This window comes from Mercenaria mercenaria, chromosome 5 (assembly GCF_021730395.1).
Source record: "Mercenaria mercenaria strain notata chromosome 5, MADL_Memer_1, whole genome shotgun sequence".
Lineage (NCBI taxonomy): Eukaryota > Metazoa > Mollusca > Bivalvia > Venerida > Veneridae > Mercenaria > Mercenaria mercenaria.
The window spans coordinates 26257465-26273006 of NC_069365.1; the positions used below are offsets into that span (position 1 = coordinate 26257465).

The following is a 15542-nucleotide window of genomic DNA, read 5'->3' on the forward strand; positions in this document are numbered from 1 at the left end:
CGTTTAGAAAAAGAGTCAAGATCCTTGCACAGATTCATAGTGTCGGTTTGAACTACGTTACCCACGGATTTTGAGTTGGGTGTACACCGATTTTATCTGAAGAATAGTTATGTACTACAATCCAAATAGGTAATTTTAGTGATTAAATAATCACGCGATTGCAATAAATATTGGCTAGCTTTATAACTGAATCAAAGCATTACAACTAGGCATATATTTCTTTTTGTCAGTGCTAAGTAAAAGCAAAAAAAGTGGGGGCTAGTTGAACGCAAAAAATATTTTTTTAAGTCAAACAAACACATTGTAAAGGCTGAACACCACTAAATCCAGCTGTTCTTTATTTCATATAAAATCCACTTACTTCAAAACGGGTTTTCGACATTTTCTAGCATATCAGATTTTCAGAGACTTATAATACCAGTAGACCGCTACTTTAGAAAAACAAAAAAGAAAAGGGGTTGTTAACTTTTATATAAGAAAACTACAGTTCGCTAAATACAACCCGCTGAATTTACTACTTTTCGCTTCTTTCAATTTTTCTTTTTGAGACATTAAATTCTAACGTCGCCATTTTTACTTAGCATACGATAGGAACATGCCGATTTCAATAGAAGGCAAAGTGATACACACTGCAAACGCGGTAGAGTAAAAATAAGCCCGTTGCTGTTGAGAAAATGCATTAAGAAAGGAAAAAAAAGATTAGCACTATTTATATTTGGACTACTTGTGACTAGACAAGCAGAGGCTTACATTCTATTTGGTAGTGATCAGCCTAAACACAGCTAAAAATGACACCCCGGATTGTAGTGGTGGTGTATGACCTATGTTTCATTATGTCAGTGCATGGAAACAACAAAGTACTTAGAAAGTGGTTATATTAAAACATTCTAGATAAATAAAGTGGAATTAACATCCTTAATCAAAAGTGGTAGTATACATAGCAATGTTTCTACAAGATGTATCAGATTTTAATGAGTACCTTAACTAGTGAATCCACGATGAACACATGGTTTGGAATAACAAAACTTTAAAGTTAAGCGTAGAATCTTATCAAAATACAGATTGGCTTGAGACACGTAAACCAACGTCTACATGCATACGATTTTAGACTTACAAATACGCTTAATTTTCAAGATCAAGAGTTTTAAGAATACGGAAACAAAAATACTTATTCATATAGTAGACACTTTAGTACAAATAAATCAGAAACTATACAAAATATTAGTAGAAACAATTTAAAAGAAGATATTATGTAGGAAGAATTTAGACGACAATCTCAATTATTTATAGGAAATGGATATATCCTACAATCTTCAGTCTATCGACCTAATAAAATTTCCGCGGCATGAAAAGTGAAACTGTCAAAACATTTTACTGAAGCAGCAGCATCAAACATGTATTCCTTGAACATCCATAAATACAGTTGTGAAAACTAAATGATTCTATAAACTGCACAGGCACGACCATGAAAGTTACAATGTGTGCTTCAATTAAATAAAATGGGGTTACCTTAAAATATTATTGTGTGAATTCTGCATTGTAATAGATATGTTTTTAGATGTTTAGATATTAGAAGTAAAAATAAAAGCATCAAACGTTATTCAAAGTGGTATCTGTGTAAATAAAATGCAAAACATAAGCTTCAACCACAACGCTAAAACGATAAATAGGAACATACCCACCTTTCATACCACCCATTAAGAAACTGCCATGAGTATACATTATTCCCATTTTACAAATTAACATTTTAAGTAAAACGTCTCACTAGAAAACTAAAAACGCTGAAGTGTTCTTTTGTCAAGTATGTTTTCCTTTTTCATATTGAAATATTCTAACAAAATGATATGTAAATCTACAAACAATTTTGAAAATGACATGTTAATCTGCAAACTGCAAACAAAATTATATGCAAATCTACAAACATAATGATATGTGAATCTGCAAACAGTCTTATGCCAAAACGTTTATAAAAAAAATGTAAACTTAACATGAACAGACTCAATCAAACCGAGTCTGCTATTATTCTTCTTGGTTGCATTCTTTGCAGATTTTATTAACTATCACAACAGCAATCTTTAAGTGCCGTGTGGCGGCTGCAAAAAGTCACCCCGTACTTTAATTCAGTGTTGATATATTTTCTGGTCCTTTGAGATCATGGAGTCCATTCAACATATATGTAATAGAGTTCCGCTTTAGCCGATGCTAGGGGGCGTGAGAGGTGCTGCATATTTCATTACCTCTCATGAACAGACTCAATCAATCCCAGTCTGCTATTATTCTTTTTGGTTGCTTTCTTTGCTTCCAGAGGATCTTTGTACAGATTTTATTAACAAAAAAAAAAACCAACATAATTTTGAGGGGACTTCTTTTATCATCTCGAAACTACGCACAAGAGAATTAAATATCAATAAAGTCACATTTCCTCAGGGAAATATTAATTTATATTCTTTCAAATACCAACACATATAGTTTTTCGTACTCGTGACTTTCGCAGTTTCTTCACACATGCAGTTTTCAACAATTCTGAATAACTCTCCCTTTTTCTTTTTTAATAATTATGTAAAATGACCGCACTATGAACATATGTTTAGATCCTTCCCTGAGCAACACCTTTACTCAGCAACGGTCCACCCTCGTGCAAATATAGCGCAGGCCATACAATATAGTCTATAAGTCTGCCCGATTTTGTATACGGTTTATAGACACTAGTATCAAGCTGCATATCACCATTTTCATCTGGAAAGCTGATATAGACAGGAGGGTCGAGACGGCACATAGACCAACAAATGTTTACGCACTTCGTGATGTAATTCGAAACTGTGTTCTGTGTCTCATTGTCAATACGACATTTCCTGGCAATGACGTCTGTAGCAATCTTAAAGTAAAAAGATCACCATAAAGTCAAGAAAAAACACTTTGGTAACAATGTTTCATGCGGTGAATAGTATAAAATAGATAACAGTTAACACTTACACAATTATCACAAACCTACATCAACAAGCACTTTCCATTTTTAAGCAAGAAATTTTCAAGCAACGTATCTCAGCGTGAATCAATGTTTTTTTCTAAAATGTTTCAAAACGTTAACAGTCCACTTGTGAATAATTGCTGCATATTTCGTTCGTTTGTTTGTTTGTTTTGGGTTTAACACCGTTTTTCATAGTATTTCAGTCATGTAACGGCGGGCAGTTAACCTAACTAGTGGTCCTGGATTCTGTACCAGTACAAACCTGTTCTCCGCAAGTAGTTGCCAACTTCCCCACATGAATCAGAGGTGGAGGACTAATGATTTCAGACACAATGTCGTTTATCAAATAGTCACGGAGAACATACGACCCGCCCGAGGATCGAACTCACGACCCCGCGATCCGTAGACCAACGCTCTTACCTACTGAGCTGAAGCGGGTGGGCTGCATACTTCGTAATCTGCATCATTGAGATTTTGGTAACAAATGCAAGAACCAAATACGTATGAGAACTACACAATTTACTTTAATCTAATAAGGATGTTATTGTCTTCCTGTGCGGACATTTATTGTACATTTGTAACTGTACCGGTATATATCTATCTCTTTTTGTTTTCAGCTAAACTGCTGTTTCAGTTTTCCAATTTACAGCGAATAGTTTACAACATAATTTTCACCTTATTACATCGAGGGGTAAGTGCCAGAAGGTGCTATGTACCACATCTTACGTTTTTCACTTTTTTGCATTTTCTGGTAGAGTTTTTCAAGCTGCACATTTTGCACTAATTTGCGTCATTATATCATATTTCTTACCTAAGTTATTTAATTGGGATCAAACCAGTCATTGCAGAATCTCTGTTAATAAGTTATGCCAAAAACAGTTTTCATTACATAGCACGTTATAAAAGTAAAATTACCTTGTTTGAGATGAACCAAAACAATCTATATACTAATAGCTGCTTTTGGCAGACTGCATTTTAAGGCTTCGGGAGGATTTTTGCAAAATCTATAACCTGATATGTAAAGATAGCACGTTTTAGCAGAGCAATTTTCTACATATTATGCATTAACCCAACTGAGCCAGAAAACGTCATGTAAAGATAAGACCTAAATCTTACTGATATTTTACAGTAGTGCAATAGCCATATTGTGCTATGTTATGATAGAAGATTCTGGTTGAAGGCCCGGTAATAAGATTGTTTGTCATTTGCATGTTAAGAAGCAGACATTCCACGATAGGTTTATTTGGCAGTGTTGACTTTTACTGTTTTTTCAATAATTAGGTGATGAAAACGGACTATCAAGTTTAGAGTGTGTGGCAGATATTGTATTTTGCACTGGAATGTTGAATATTATCCTGTTTAAATGTTTTAAAAAAAGAGTGGAAGTTATTAAAAGTGAAGTAGACTTACTACTGTCAGTAAATGGTCTTGGAATAGGAAAAATCAAACCTTATTAATTGTAACTGCTTTTTATAAGCTAGTTGGAAACATATTGGCAAAGATCCTTCACATTTATGACACTCTTGAAGAAAGAATGGAAATGTATATCGCCTTTGTGTTAAACTGGCATTATTCAGATTATGAAGGAATAGCTGTAGCTGTATTATGTGTCAGTGGCAGACCTTTTCCCATTAGTACTGGCTAATTACACAAAGCGCAATGTTATATTCTACACAAATAATGTTGAAGAGCCAGTCAGCACAATGAAACCAACCAAAAGTGATTTACTTGCCACTGCAGATAAAAGTAAGTGTAACTTCTATACATCCTTTCTGGAATTTTGGATCAGTTTGAAAGATAACTTTAAAATCCAGGCTCTAAAATATACTTTGCCTTGCCGTTACAAGATGAACAATTTCACTAACAGAAACAACAAATATACACCTACCACCAATGATAAATCAACACCACAGAAAAGAGCTACATCAAGAAAAAAGCAGTTTTTATAATGCCTGACGAGTTCCATACTAGAAAAGGAAAAGCAATACAAGAAACATGGAATGAATGTGAAAAAACGTTACAGGCTGTCAGGTGCAGAGTATAAATCAGCAGATGGAAAGCCAAACACCACCAGTTTAGCCAGTAGGCTGTAGCAACTGCAGGCAAAATGTGACACAAAAGTTACATCAGAACAAAGGCAACAATTTAAATCAGTTTGGTCATTGGCAAATTATGATAGACAAAAAAATGTTTGTCAACTGTAGAAGAGTCAGACACTAAAACATATCAAAGCCAAATCAAAATGAAAACAGGTGTCAAGAAGAATTTCTTTCGAAACTGAAAATAAAGGTATTCAGTCTGTAAGACGTATTTTTAAAGAAAACTTCAATAGGTAAGGCATAACTATATTGATCATACGCTGAAGAACAAAAAGGACGGACATTTTACAGGAAGTGCTTAGAGAGGAATACAAACCCTTATAACGTAATTTCTCAAAGTAGATGCAGTGAAAAAGCATACTAAATCTTTCCCACCCATAAATTCACATTATGTACGAGAAGGGAAAAGGAGACAGTTCCTGGATTTGCATCTCACACTGCCAAAAATGTATGACCTCTATCTGGAGGAGTAAAACAATTAAAACAAAGCCAGTTTTATTGGAAGGATACAGATTAATGTTGTACCTAAGAAGGACCAGTGCAACATATGTAATCACTTTTACATGGCATGGCTAGACTGAATTATGATTTATGAACAAAATAATGCTTTTGACAAACCTAAGCAAAGAAAGAACCCAAACCAAAATGGCAAGCTCAATTACGTTTGCATTAAGGTTGCAGCGAGATTGCAGTTGCAATCTTAACAAGCATGCAGCAAGATTGCGATTGGAACTATCGCAACCATAATTTAAGCTTGCGCAAAGTAATTTGCGCGCTTCCTGCAACCTATTTAAAATCTTGCAAGCTTGTAAGGTTGCGCATGCTTGCGACTGGAACCATAGCGATCTTAATTGCGAACTTGCAAGTTTACACAATCATAATAAAATTGCAAGCTTGCGCAATCTTGCAAACTCGCACAATCATGACAAGATTGTAAGCTTGCGCAAACTTGCAAGCTTACACACACACATATCAGTCTACTGAAAAACATTTGTGAGTCCCGTGCAACTTTGTAAACATAAAAAAGGTTGCGCAATCTGTCTTTCCAAACATTGTTTAGGTTTATGAGACAGTTTTAAAATTTAATTATAAACAATTTTATAAAACAATATTTGTAGTGATCAGTAGATATTAAGACTCAACAATCAGGGACAATAGTTTTTAAAACAACATATTTTGACAAAAAATGTTTAATATTTGGTTTTATATATAACCTCCCTTTTATATGTATCAGTGAACTAAAAGAGTTTTAAAAAGGTTATAGGTAATGAATTTGAAAAACTGAAAATGTTTCCCTCCAGAAGACAACAAGCAAATACTGTTGCCAGTTAAGTATCATTCAAAGCTATCTATTTCTGCCGCAAAGAAAAAGTATCTATCGCAACTATGCAAGAGTGGTAATATTCCTGAATATTTCCATGTATTACACGGCTTTAATTAACAGTAAAAGCAGTACCTGAGATTGTTTACCAGAACCAAATGCTGGTCAAGATTCAAGCAATGACTCCAATAGTAACTTAACACTGAGAGTCAGATAAATTTACCACTATATTTAAATATGACTGACAATGTGGTTCCTAAGACTTAGCCGTCTCCTTTCCCTTGCATTTACGCTACTTTTTGCATCCCATCCCCTTTACTTTTAGTAAGTTTTCGTGGCTCCTCTTTATTTTGGCAGCCGAATCCCAAGACGGTACTTGATTGTTTTTTCCTACTTGTGCGGGTGTGTTTGTAAGCTTGTGAGTCTATAACGGTGCCCTACTGTTTTCTTATGTGTTGCTTGTTCGTTTTTCTATGTTATTCAGTTGATCGTCGTTGTGTGTTTGTCTTTGGTACATGAGTGTCTGCGCTACTGTGGTTTAAGTTGTAGTGCGGCTGTTTTTAAAGAACATGGCATTCCCTTGTATATTTGTCCTTGTTCAGCTTTCCCCCTTCGGATTCCTCCCCTACCCCCGAGCCAATTTCGACCCTTACCGTTTCCTTCCCCTTTATCAATATTTAGCTTATATTAATATGTACTTGTTGGATGTTTGAAGCAACCCGTCTGAAATATTTTTCCATTACAGCTTCTTTTTGTTGTGGGCCTACTATGTAAATGCGTGGCTCTGGGGCTGTGTTTTTGGTGCTCTGTGCTTTCGAGAAATCTACCCTTGCCTATTATCTTTTTTAGTGTGTGGCAATAATGATAGTTACATAGATTACACTCATAAGCATGTGTATCAAACTTTATATCTCTATTAATGCAGTGTTTATATTGCATAACATTACATTAATGTATTATGAAATACATAAACACATTACCTAAAACGTTGTAGATGATTCTTAATACATGATAAGACAGTCTAATAAGAGCTTAAAATGGAGCTATTTACATATAGGCTATTTGTGACATGAAAAGGTTCTTAAGCTAAGACAAGAAGCATCATCCATAAGAACTATGTTTTATAGATATTTGCATGCCAAAAAACTTACATTTATGTCAACTTTGCATATGCTAGAAGTTTCCCCATTGCTTTATAGAATGTTTTCGACACTTACAAAAACATACATGCAACTTCTTCACCAGCTATCAATTTATAGCATGTTCGGGCTCAGTATTTGTTTCTAAAGTTTTAACAGAATTGTACGTCCCAAAACCAGATATCTTTCATGGAATGTTTTAGTTATTCTGAAAATTTGCAAATAAATGGCCTTTTAGTTGTCCCAAAACAATTTTTTGGGATTTAAACCTAATTTACTAAAGATTCAACAAAATACATATATCATGTATCAAATAATGTAAAGTAAATAAAACCAATAGTTTTGATGTCTCAAATACCCTACTATTAAAAAAAAAAAGAAAAAAACGTTTCTCCTTTTAAAATTTTAAAAAAATGCACATAGCAGGTTCTGGCACTTAAATCAGAAACTATACAAAATATTAGTAGAAACAATTTAAAAGAAGATATTATGTAGGAAGATTTAGACGCAATCTCAATTTTTTAATAGGAAATGGATATATCCTACAATCTTCAGTCTATCGACCTAATAAAATTTCCGCGGCATGAAAAGTGAAACTGTCAAAACTTTTTAAACTGAAGCAGCAGCATCAAACATGTATTCCTTGAACATCCATAAATACAGTTTGTGAAAACTAAATGATTCTATAAACTGCACAGGCACGACCATGAAATTTACAATGGTGCTTAAATTTAAAATTTAAAATGGGTTACCTTAAAATATTATTGTTAAATTTTCTGCATGTAATAGATATGTTTTTAGATGTTTAGATATTAGAAGTAAAAATAAAAGCATCAAACGTTATTCAAAGTGGTATCTGTGTAAATAAAATACAAACATAAGCTTCAACCACAACGTAAAACGATAAATAGGAACATACCCACCTTTCATACCACCCATTAAGAAACTGCCATGAGTATACATTATTCCCATTTTTACAAATTACATTTTAAGTAAAACGTCTCACTAGAAAACTAAAAACGCTGAAGTGTTCTTTGTCAATATGTTTTCCTTTTTCATATTGAATTTTTTCTAACAAAATGATATGTAAATCTACAAACAATTTTGAAAATGACATGTTAATCTGCAAACTGAAAAAAAAAATTTATATGCAAATCTACAAACAAAATGATATGTGAATCTGAAAACAGTCTTATGCCAAAATTTTTATAAAAAATGTAACTTAACATGAACAACTCAATCAAACCGATCTGCTATTATTTCTTGGTTGCATTCTTTGCAGATTTTATTAACATCACAACAGCAATCTTTAAGTCCCGGTGGGCGGCTGTAAAAAGTCACCCGTACTTTAATTCAGGTTGATATATTTTCTGGTCCTTTGAGATCATGGAGTCCATTCAACATATATGTAATAGAGTTCCGCTTTAGCCGATGCTAGGGGCGTGAGAGGTGCTGCATTATTTCATTACCTTCATGAACAGACTCAATCAATCCCAGTCTGTATTATTTTTTTTGGGTTGCTTTTTTGCTTCCGAGGATTTTGTACAGATTTTATTAACAAAAAAAAAACCAACATAATTTTGAGGGGACTTTTTTAATCATCTCGAAACTACGCACAAGAGAATTAAATATCAATAAAGTCACTTTTCCCCTTCCAGGGAAATATTAATTTATATTTTTTTCAAATACCAACACATATATTTTTCGTACTCGTGACTTCGCAGTTTTTTTCACACATCCCAGTTTTCAACAATTCTGAATAACTCTCCCTTTTCTTTTTTAATAATTATGTAAAATGCCCGCACTATGAACATATGTTTAGATCCTTCCCTGAGCAACACCTTTATCAGCAACGGTCCCCCTCGTGCAAATATAGCGCAGGCCATACAATATAGTCTATAAGTTGCCCGATTTTGTATACGGTTTTTTAGAACTAGTATCAGCTGCATATCACCATTTTCATCTGGAAGCTGATATAACAGGGGGTCGAGACGGCACATAGACCAACAAATGTTTCGCACTTCGTGATGAAAATTTCAAAAAACTGTGTTCTGTGTCTCACTGTCAATACGACTTTTCCCTGGAAATGACGTCTGAAAGCAATCTTAAAGTAAAAGATCACCATAAGTCAAGAAAAAAACACTTTGGTAACAATGTTTCATGCGGTGAATAGTTTTAAAAATTAATAACAGTTAACACTTTACAAAATTTAAATCACAACCTACATCAACAAGACTTTCCTTTTTTTAAGCAAGAAATTTTCAAGCAACGTATCTCAGCGTGATCAATTTTTTTTCTAAAATGTTTCAAAACGTTAGCAGTCCACTTGTTCATAATTGCTGCATATTTCGTTTGTTTGTTTGTTTGTTTTGGGTTTAACACCGTTTTCATAGTATTTCAGTCATGTAACGGCGGGCATTTTAACCTAACTAGTGGTCCTGGATTCTGTACCATACAAACCTGTTCTCCGCAAGTAGTTGCCAACTTCCCCACATGAATCAGAGGTGGAGGACTAATGATTTCAGACACAATGTCGTTTATCAAATATCACGGAGAACATACGACCCGCCCGAGGATCGAACTCACGACCCCGCGATCCGTTAGCCCAACGCTCTTACCTACTGAGCTGAAGCGGGGGCTGCATACTTCGAAATCTGCATCATTGAGATTTTGGTAACAAATGCAGAACCAATACGTATGAAACTACCACAATTACTTTAATCTAATAAGGATGTTATTGTCTTCCCTGTGCGGACATTTATTGTAACATTTGTAACTGTACCGGTATATATCTATCTTTTTTTTGTTTTCAGCTAAACTGCTGTTTCAGTTTTCCAATTTAAAAGCGAATATTTTTTACAAATAATTTTCACCTTATTACATTTTTTGTATCTATATGCAAATTAAGGTCTTTAAAAGAAAAGTTACAGAAAACATAAACCTTATTTACTTTTAAAACTTTGGCAAAAAGTGTTTCTTTATCCCTATTCAATGATAAAAAAAGAATATTATTTATAATATGTATAGCACACTCGGTTGGTCGCTACAAGTTAAATGATAACTTACTCGATTTTACTGAGGCTGATCTTGAGATATTGTATGATTTGCAATGAAATAGAAAAAGGTCGCTAAACACGACAGAAACTCTCATGCTCCATAAATAAGATTCAGGATTATTTCAAATTAACTGAAATGAAATGCTTTGTGAATTTGTCCGAGACAAAAATATGTTATGAGCTTTCCAACGACCATCAAACGCGTATAGGCCATATTCGATATTTATTGTTGGGTTTAACGTTGCACCAACAAAATTAAAGGTCATATCGAGACTTTCCAGCTTTGGTGGTAGAGGTAGATCCGAGGTGGCCTTTAGTGCATTATTTTATCACGGGCGGAACCCTTAGTAGAACACCAACCTTCCGTAAGCCAACTAAGCTAGATGGCTTCCTCACATGAGGAATTCAACACTCCTGGCGAGGCTCGAACCCACATCGGCGAGGGACAAGTGATTCAAACTCAGCGGCCTCAAACACTCGGCCATGTAGGTTCCTGTCATAATTCAAAATCCAGTTTACTGCCCTCAAAGATTTACGATCTACATGTTATATATTAGTTACACGCTGAAATTAATTTTTCTACATACTACTTCGAACTGATCCGACAATTTGACTTCAACAAACTTCCTTAGTTCCATGATAGCTTTCTTATTATCATGTGGAAAACTGTTGAAATCAAAGACAACTTCATGTACCTGAAAGGTAAAGATACTCTGTTTTATATTCACTTTGAATAGATAACCGGTAAACGTACATCACGATATTAGATATGTGCCCAAAAGTAAGAAACAGTACATTACAAAATTTCAAACACATTCTTGATTTACTGACTTGAGCTCATTGTTACAGTGTTGCGTCATATCGCGCCGAAATTCCCTGTTGAACACTAAGATAAAGAACAAAACTTTTCTGAAACTTACAATACGACGTCAAACTGAGTTAATGTGTTAAAACTCATACAAATAAATAAATGGTCTGTTGTACTCTATGAAAATGTTACATATTTCATCATTATATTTTCAATATGGACTTCAGTCTGTGTCCTTTTAATTCACACATTTTCACATATATCAATGTCAAAAGCACTCAGTGCACAAAACGTTAGAGAGTTCGAAGTAAATTCGACAAAACTGGAATGAAGGAATATGACATACATTTCATCGACGGTTAACATGTTTAACTGATTAAGTCAAAAATGATACGATTATAAAACCAATCATAAAGTACAAGTACCAAAATGATGTTTCAAAGGTACAAAATAGTATAAATGAAAAATATCCCCAACATCTGAATTTCTGATGATAAAAGGATTGACACCAAATAGAGCAATGCGTATCTAAATAATATATAAACACACCACGACCCTTATACATATGTACTGAATGACTCTGTACAAGACCATGCAACAAGAGAAACAACAAGTATCCGACAAACTTTCAAAATGAAAATATGGGTCTTCCTTTTTTCTTGCAGGCTTCAACCAACAGGGGTGTTTAGCTTACAACTGCTAAAAGGCCGACACCAAACATAACCATGATATATGGTTCAAAAGAATCATGCTATGACTTCTTTTAAGAAAACATTTCATAACTGTACTTAATACAAAAATACTATAAGACATGATAAGTACATTACGATAACAACTTCAGTAACATGCTTACGCTCTAAGAGTAAATCTTTATCTCTCTTTACTTTGGTAAGACACTGGAACTTTGCATGTACTGTAACGGAATATTCCTTAGACTAACTTCACTGGAACCGTCATGTAGGGATAATAAGATCAAATACCAGAATCGCATTTTAAAGAGCATAAAAAACAAACAGTTACACAGTATTACAAACTAAACTATATTGTTCTCACCTCCTCCATTTTCGATTGCTCAGATATATCTTCATCACTGAATTGTTCAGCTTTTCCAATCATCTTTAATGGAAAAAGAACGATGATAGTTTGCGTATGTTTGTAAACGTAATATAAGATCAAATACCAGAATCGCATTTTAAAGAGCATAAAAAAACCCAAACAGTTACACAGTATTACAAACTAAACTATATTGTTTTCGAAACAAAAGCTATTCTGCGAAATTATGTTATCAAATCGAATTTTGTTCATTGTTTCTATATAATTTGTTTAACATACTTCAAAGTCTTCTTTTGCAACAGTCCCAGTTGTTTCTGCAACATCCTTTGTAGTCTCGTTTTGCTCAATATCTGTGTCTGGAGAAGCAACCTTAAATCAGTTGGTACAATCTAATTAACATATACCTTTTCTAACTTAGACGAGAAACTATAATGATATAACCATGTGTAATAGATTAATTATTTCTAACCTTAAAACTTATTGTGCAAATGACAATTATTATCAAACTGCATCACTTGGTTTTGTGCTCCGAAATAGCTGGTAACAAAATAACTAGACTAGTCACATAAACAAGCAGTTTGTTATTTTAGAGCTATTCAGACAAACTCATAAACGCACAAAAACAGAATATAGTTGAAAATATACAACTGTACCACGGAAGGTCCACGAGGTTCATCATGTTGTCGTGGGCTTCTTTGATGCATTGTATTTGCAGGGGAGCTGCTGTTTTCCTGTAAATGTGTAAAACATATTTTGCATATATCCTTACAAAACTAAACAATTTAATAGTGACACTTGCAATCACCACTCTTAAGCAAAATAACATCGCGTCAAAAATGATTCGTATGAATACTTTTTGTCGGCTGATATCCCTTTACGTTAGTTCTAAACAAGTGATAATTTACAAATTTACATAAAAAGTTAGAATTTAATAATACATTCTATTTTCATAATTATTGGCCAAAGAATAAAATAGGAGTAGGAGAAAACTACTACATGTTTGAAGTACTAAAAATACTTGATCCTGTTTGATATTTACTAGCTAGCGAAATAATTAGAAATACGATGCAAACTCTCAGTGTATTTTGTCTCTACAATGCAGCGTATTTTCTTTATTTTCAGTGCAGTGAAACATATTTTTGTATTCTTGTCTTCAGGAATCTATTTTAACTGGTTTTCCGGAACTATTTTAATATCTTTGAGCAGATATTTCGGTATTTTTTGAAGACACAAAATGCAATTGAACATTGAAGTAAACTACTTCTCAGTCTTACAAAAGCCAGCATGTAAAATTATAAATACAGCAATTCACCTATGGTGCCTTCCCCGGTATGTTTACGTATATATGGCCTTGAACATCTAAAACATTATACTACAAATGAATCCTAGATACGCTAGAGCATATAAAAGCAACAATCTGTCGAAATTATCGGGAAATACGAGTTGTGGGCAACATGAACAGCTACAATTCATATCTTCAATATCTTCTTGGTTCTTATAGTTAACGTTTTGTTTTCCATTTATCCAAATATTTAAACAAAACTTCGGCTGTACTCAAAAGTTATTGCAATTGTCTCCCGTTTTAAATGTAAACAAATGACGTTTTCCATAGAAAATTCATTCAAATTTTTATTTATGAATATGGACTTGTTTTCATGACAATGACGGCTAAGGCAATAAAATACTTTGAGTAATGAAATCAAGAATAAAACATGGTAATTTTCCTACTATGAGATGAAGATAAAAACCATATTCCTTACGAAATTTGAATGTCCTCTATACATTTCCTTATATGTTATCGGGTTGTGTAAATTTTGTCTTTATGTATATTAAACAAAGACATCACACATTTCCCTATTAAATGTTACAGCGTGCATGTTAAAACTTACTAATCTCACCTCTACAGATACAATCACCACTTCTTGTTTATCCTCTTTTAGCTGTTGTTTAGGTTGTTTTTGGAGTTCTCTTTCAGAAGGATCTTTTACGCATAGTGTACATATATTCGTCTTTATTCTGTTCATATGCTCACGCGACACCTCATGACACAAATCATTTGCTCTCTACGTTAAAAACAATACTATTTTATTATCTATACTATTATATAAGTATAAATCATATAAATCAAACTGACTATGAATCATGCTAATAAAATTTGAAACACATGCAGTTATTCGAGCAAACGAGTGCACGTATTTCCACTCTAAACTTTAATACCTGCGAAATAACATTTGAATTGAAATCTATTATTATTATTATTACTGCCCTGCTGAATATTGTGTTTATCTTATTATATCGATGTAGGAAGAACTGTAAAAATGAACTAATTAGGACACTACAGCAACCAAACTTCGACGTTACTGAGACAATAAGCATACATAGCTATGTTAGACCCATTTTCAACCAATTTTACACATTTCCGTCATTATTGTACCATTCTGTTTGTATCGCTGATAGCTAAATTGGTCATTGCCGTTACAGTATTTTCAATTTGTTTGCTAAAACCGATGTAAGGTAAAGATAGCATATGTATGATAAAATACAAAAATCTATGCCAAAAGTATATCATATTGACAAATGTGAGTTGTGGTAAAAAACGATAACAATACTGTTTATTTACCTTAAGTAACTCTAGCATAAATGATATTTTAGCTCGTTCGTCTTCAATTTTTACATCGTCGAAAGCATCGGTCCACTCGTTATCATACAGCTCAGAAAACTCCTCAGAAAGTTTTGTTGGCCGTTTACCGTCGCTAAGATCTGCGATATTTGGGTTATCAAGAGAAAGCTTTGCCCCAGCTAACTTGCTTAACCTGTTTTCAATTAAAATGTAATTGAAACATTTATGTGAAGAAATATGAATTTGGATGAAAATTTGTAAGCATGACCATCGAAGTACATCAATAGATATGTACTATACCTCAACATTACAAAAATATATATTACTAACAGTGCGAAGGTATAAAGATTACTTAACATTTTGCAACTCACTAAATTTAAATAATTTTGAAATCAGCAGAAACAGATTTCTTCCCTTTTTTCTTTAAACAGAAACAAATAGAAGATTCTCGTCCGACTCAGTGTCAGATCAAAACATC

General features: G+C 33.5%; 1 protein-coding gene across 5 annotated transcripts in view; it reads right to left on the bottom strand.

Moving 5' to 3' along the window:
* Window positions 1-1165: 1165 nt before the first annotated feature.
* LOC123556767 (putative protein tag-278) overlaps window positions 1166-15542 on the bottom strand; it is a 33223-nt gene continuing 18846 nt past the window's right edge. For 4 of the 5 annotated variants that reach the window (XM_053542990.1, XM_053542992.1, XM_053542988.1 and 1 more), the window contains 7 exons: window positions 15065-15257; window positions 14334-14507; window positions 13098-13175; window positions 12724-12813; window positions 12445-12507; window positions 11171-11278; window positions 1166-2875 (listed from right to left, as the gene is read on the bottom strand). In XM_053542990.1, the coding sequence (XP_053398965.1) occupies window positions 2588-2875; window positions 11171-11278; window positions 12445-12507; window positions 12724-12813; window positions 13098-13175; window positions 14334-14507; window positions 15065-15257 (994 nt within the window). In that variant the 3' untranslated portion in view covers window positions 1166-2587. The remainder of the gene's footprint in view (window positions 2876-11170; window positions 11279-12444; window positions 12508-12723; window positions 12814-13097; window positions 13176-14333; window positions 14508-15064; window positions 15258-15542) is intronic. The other variant, XM_053542991.1, reaches the window with a different exon arrangement.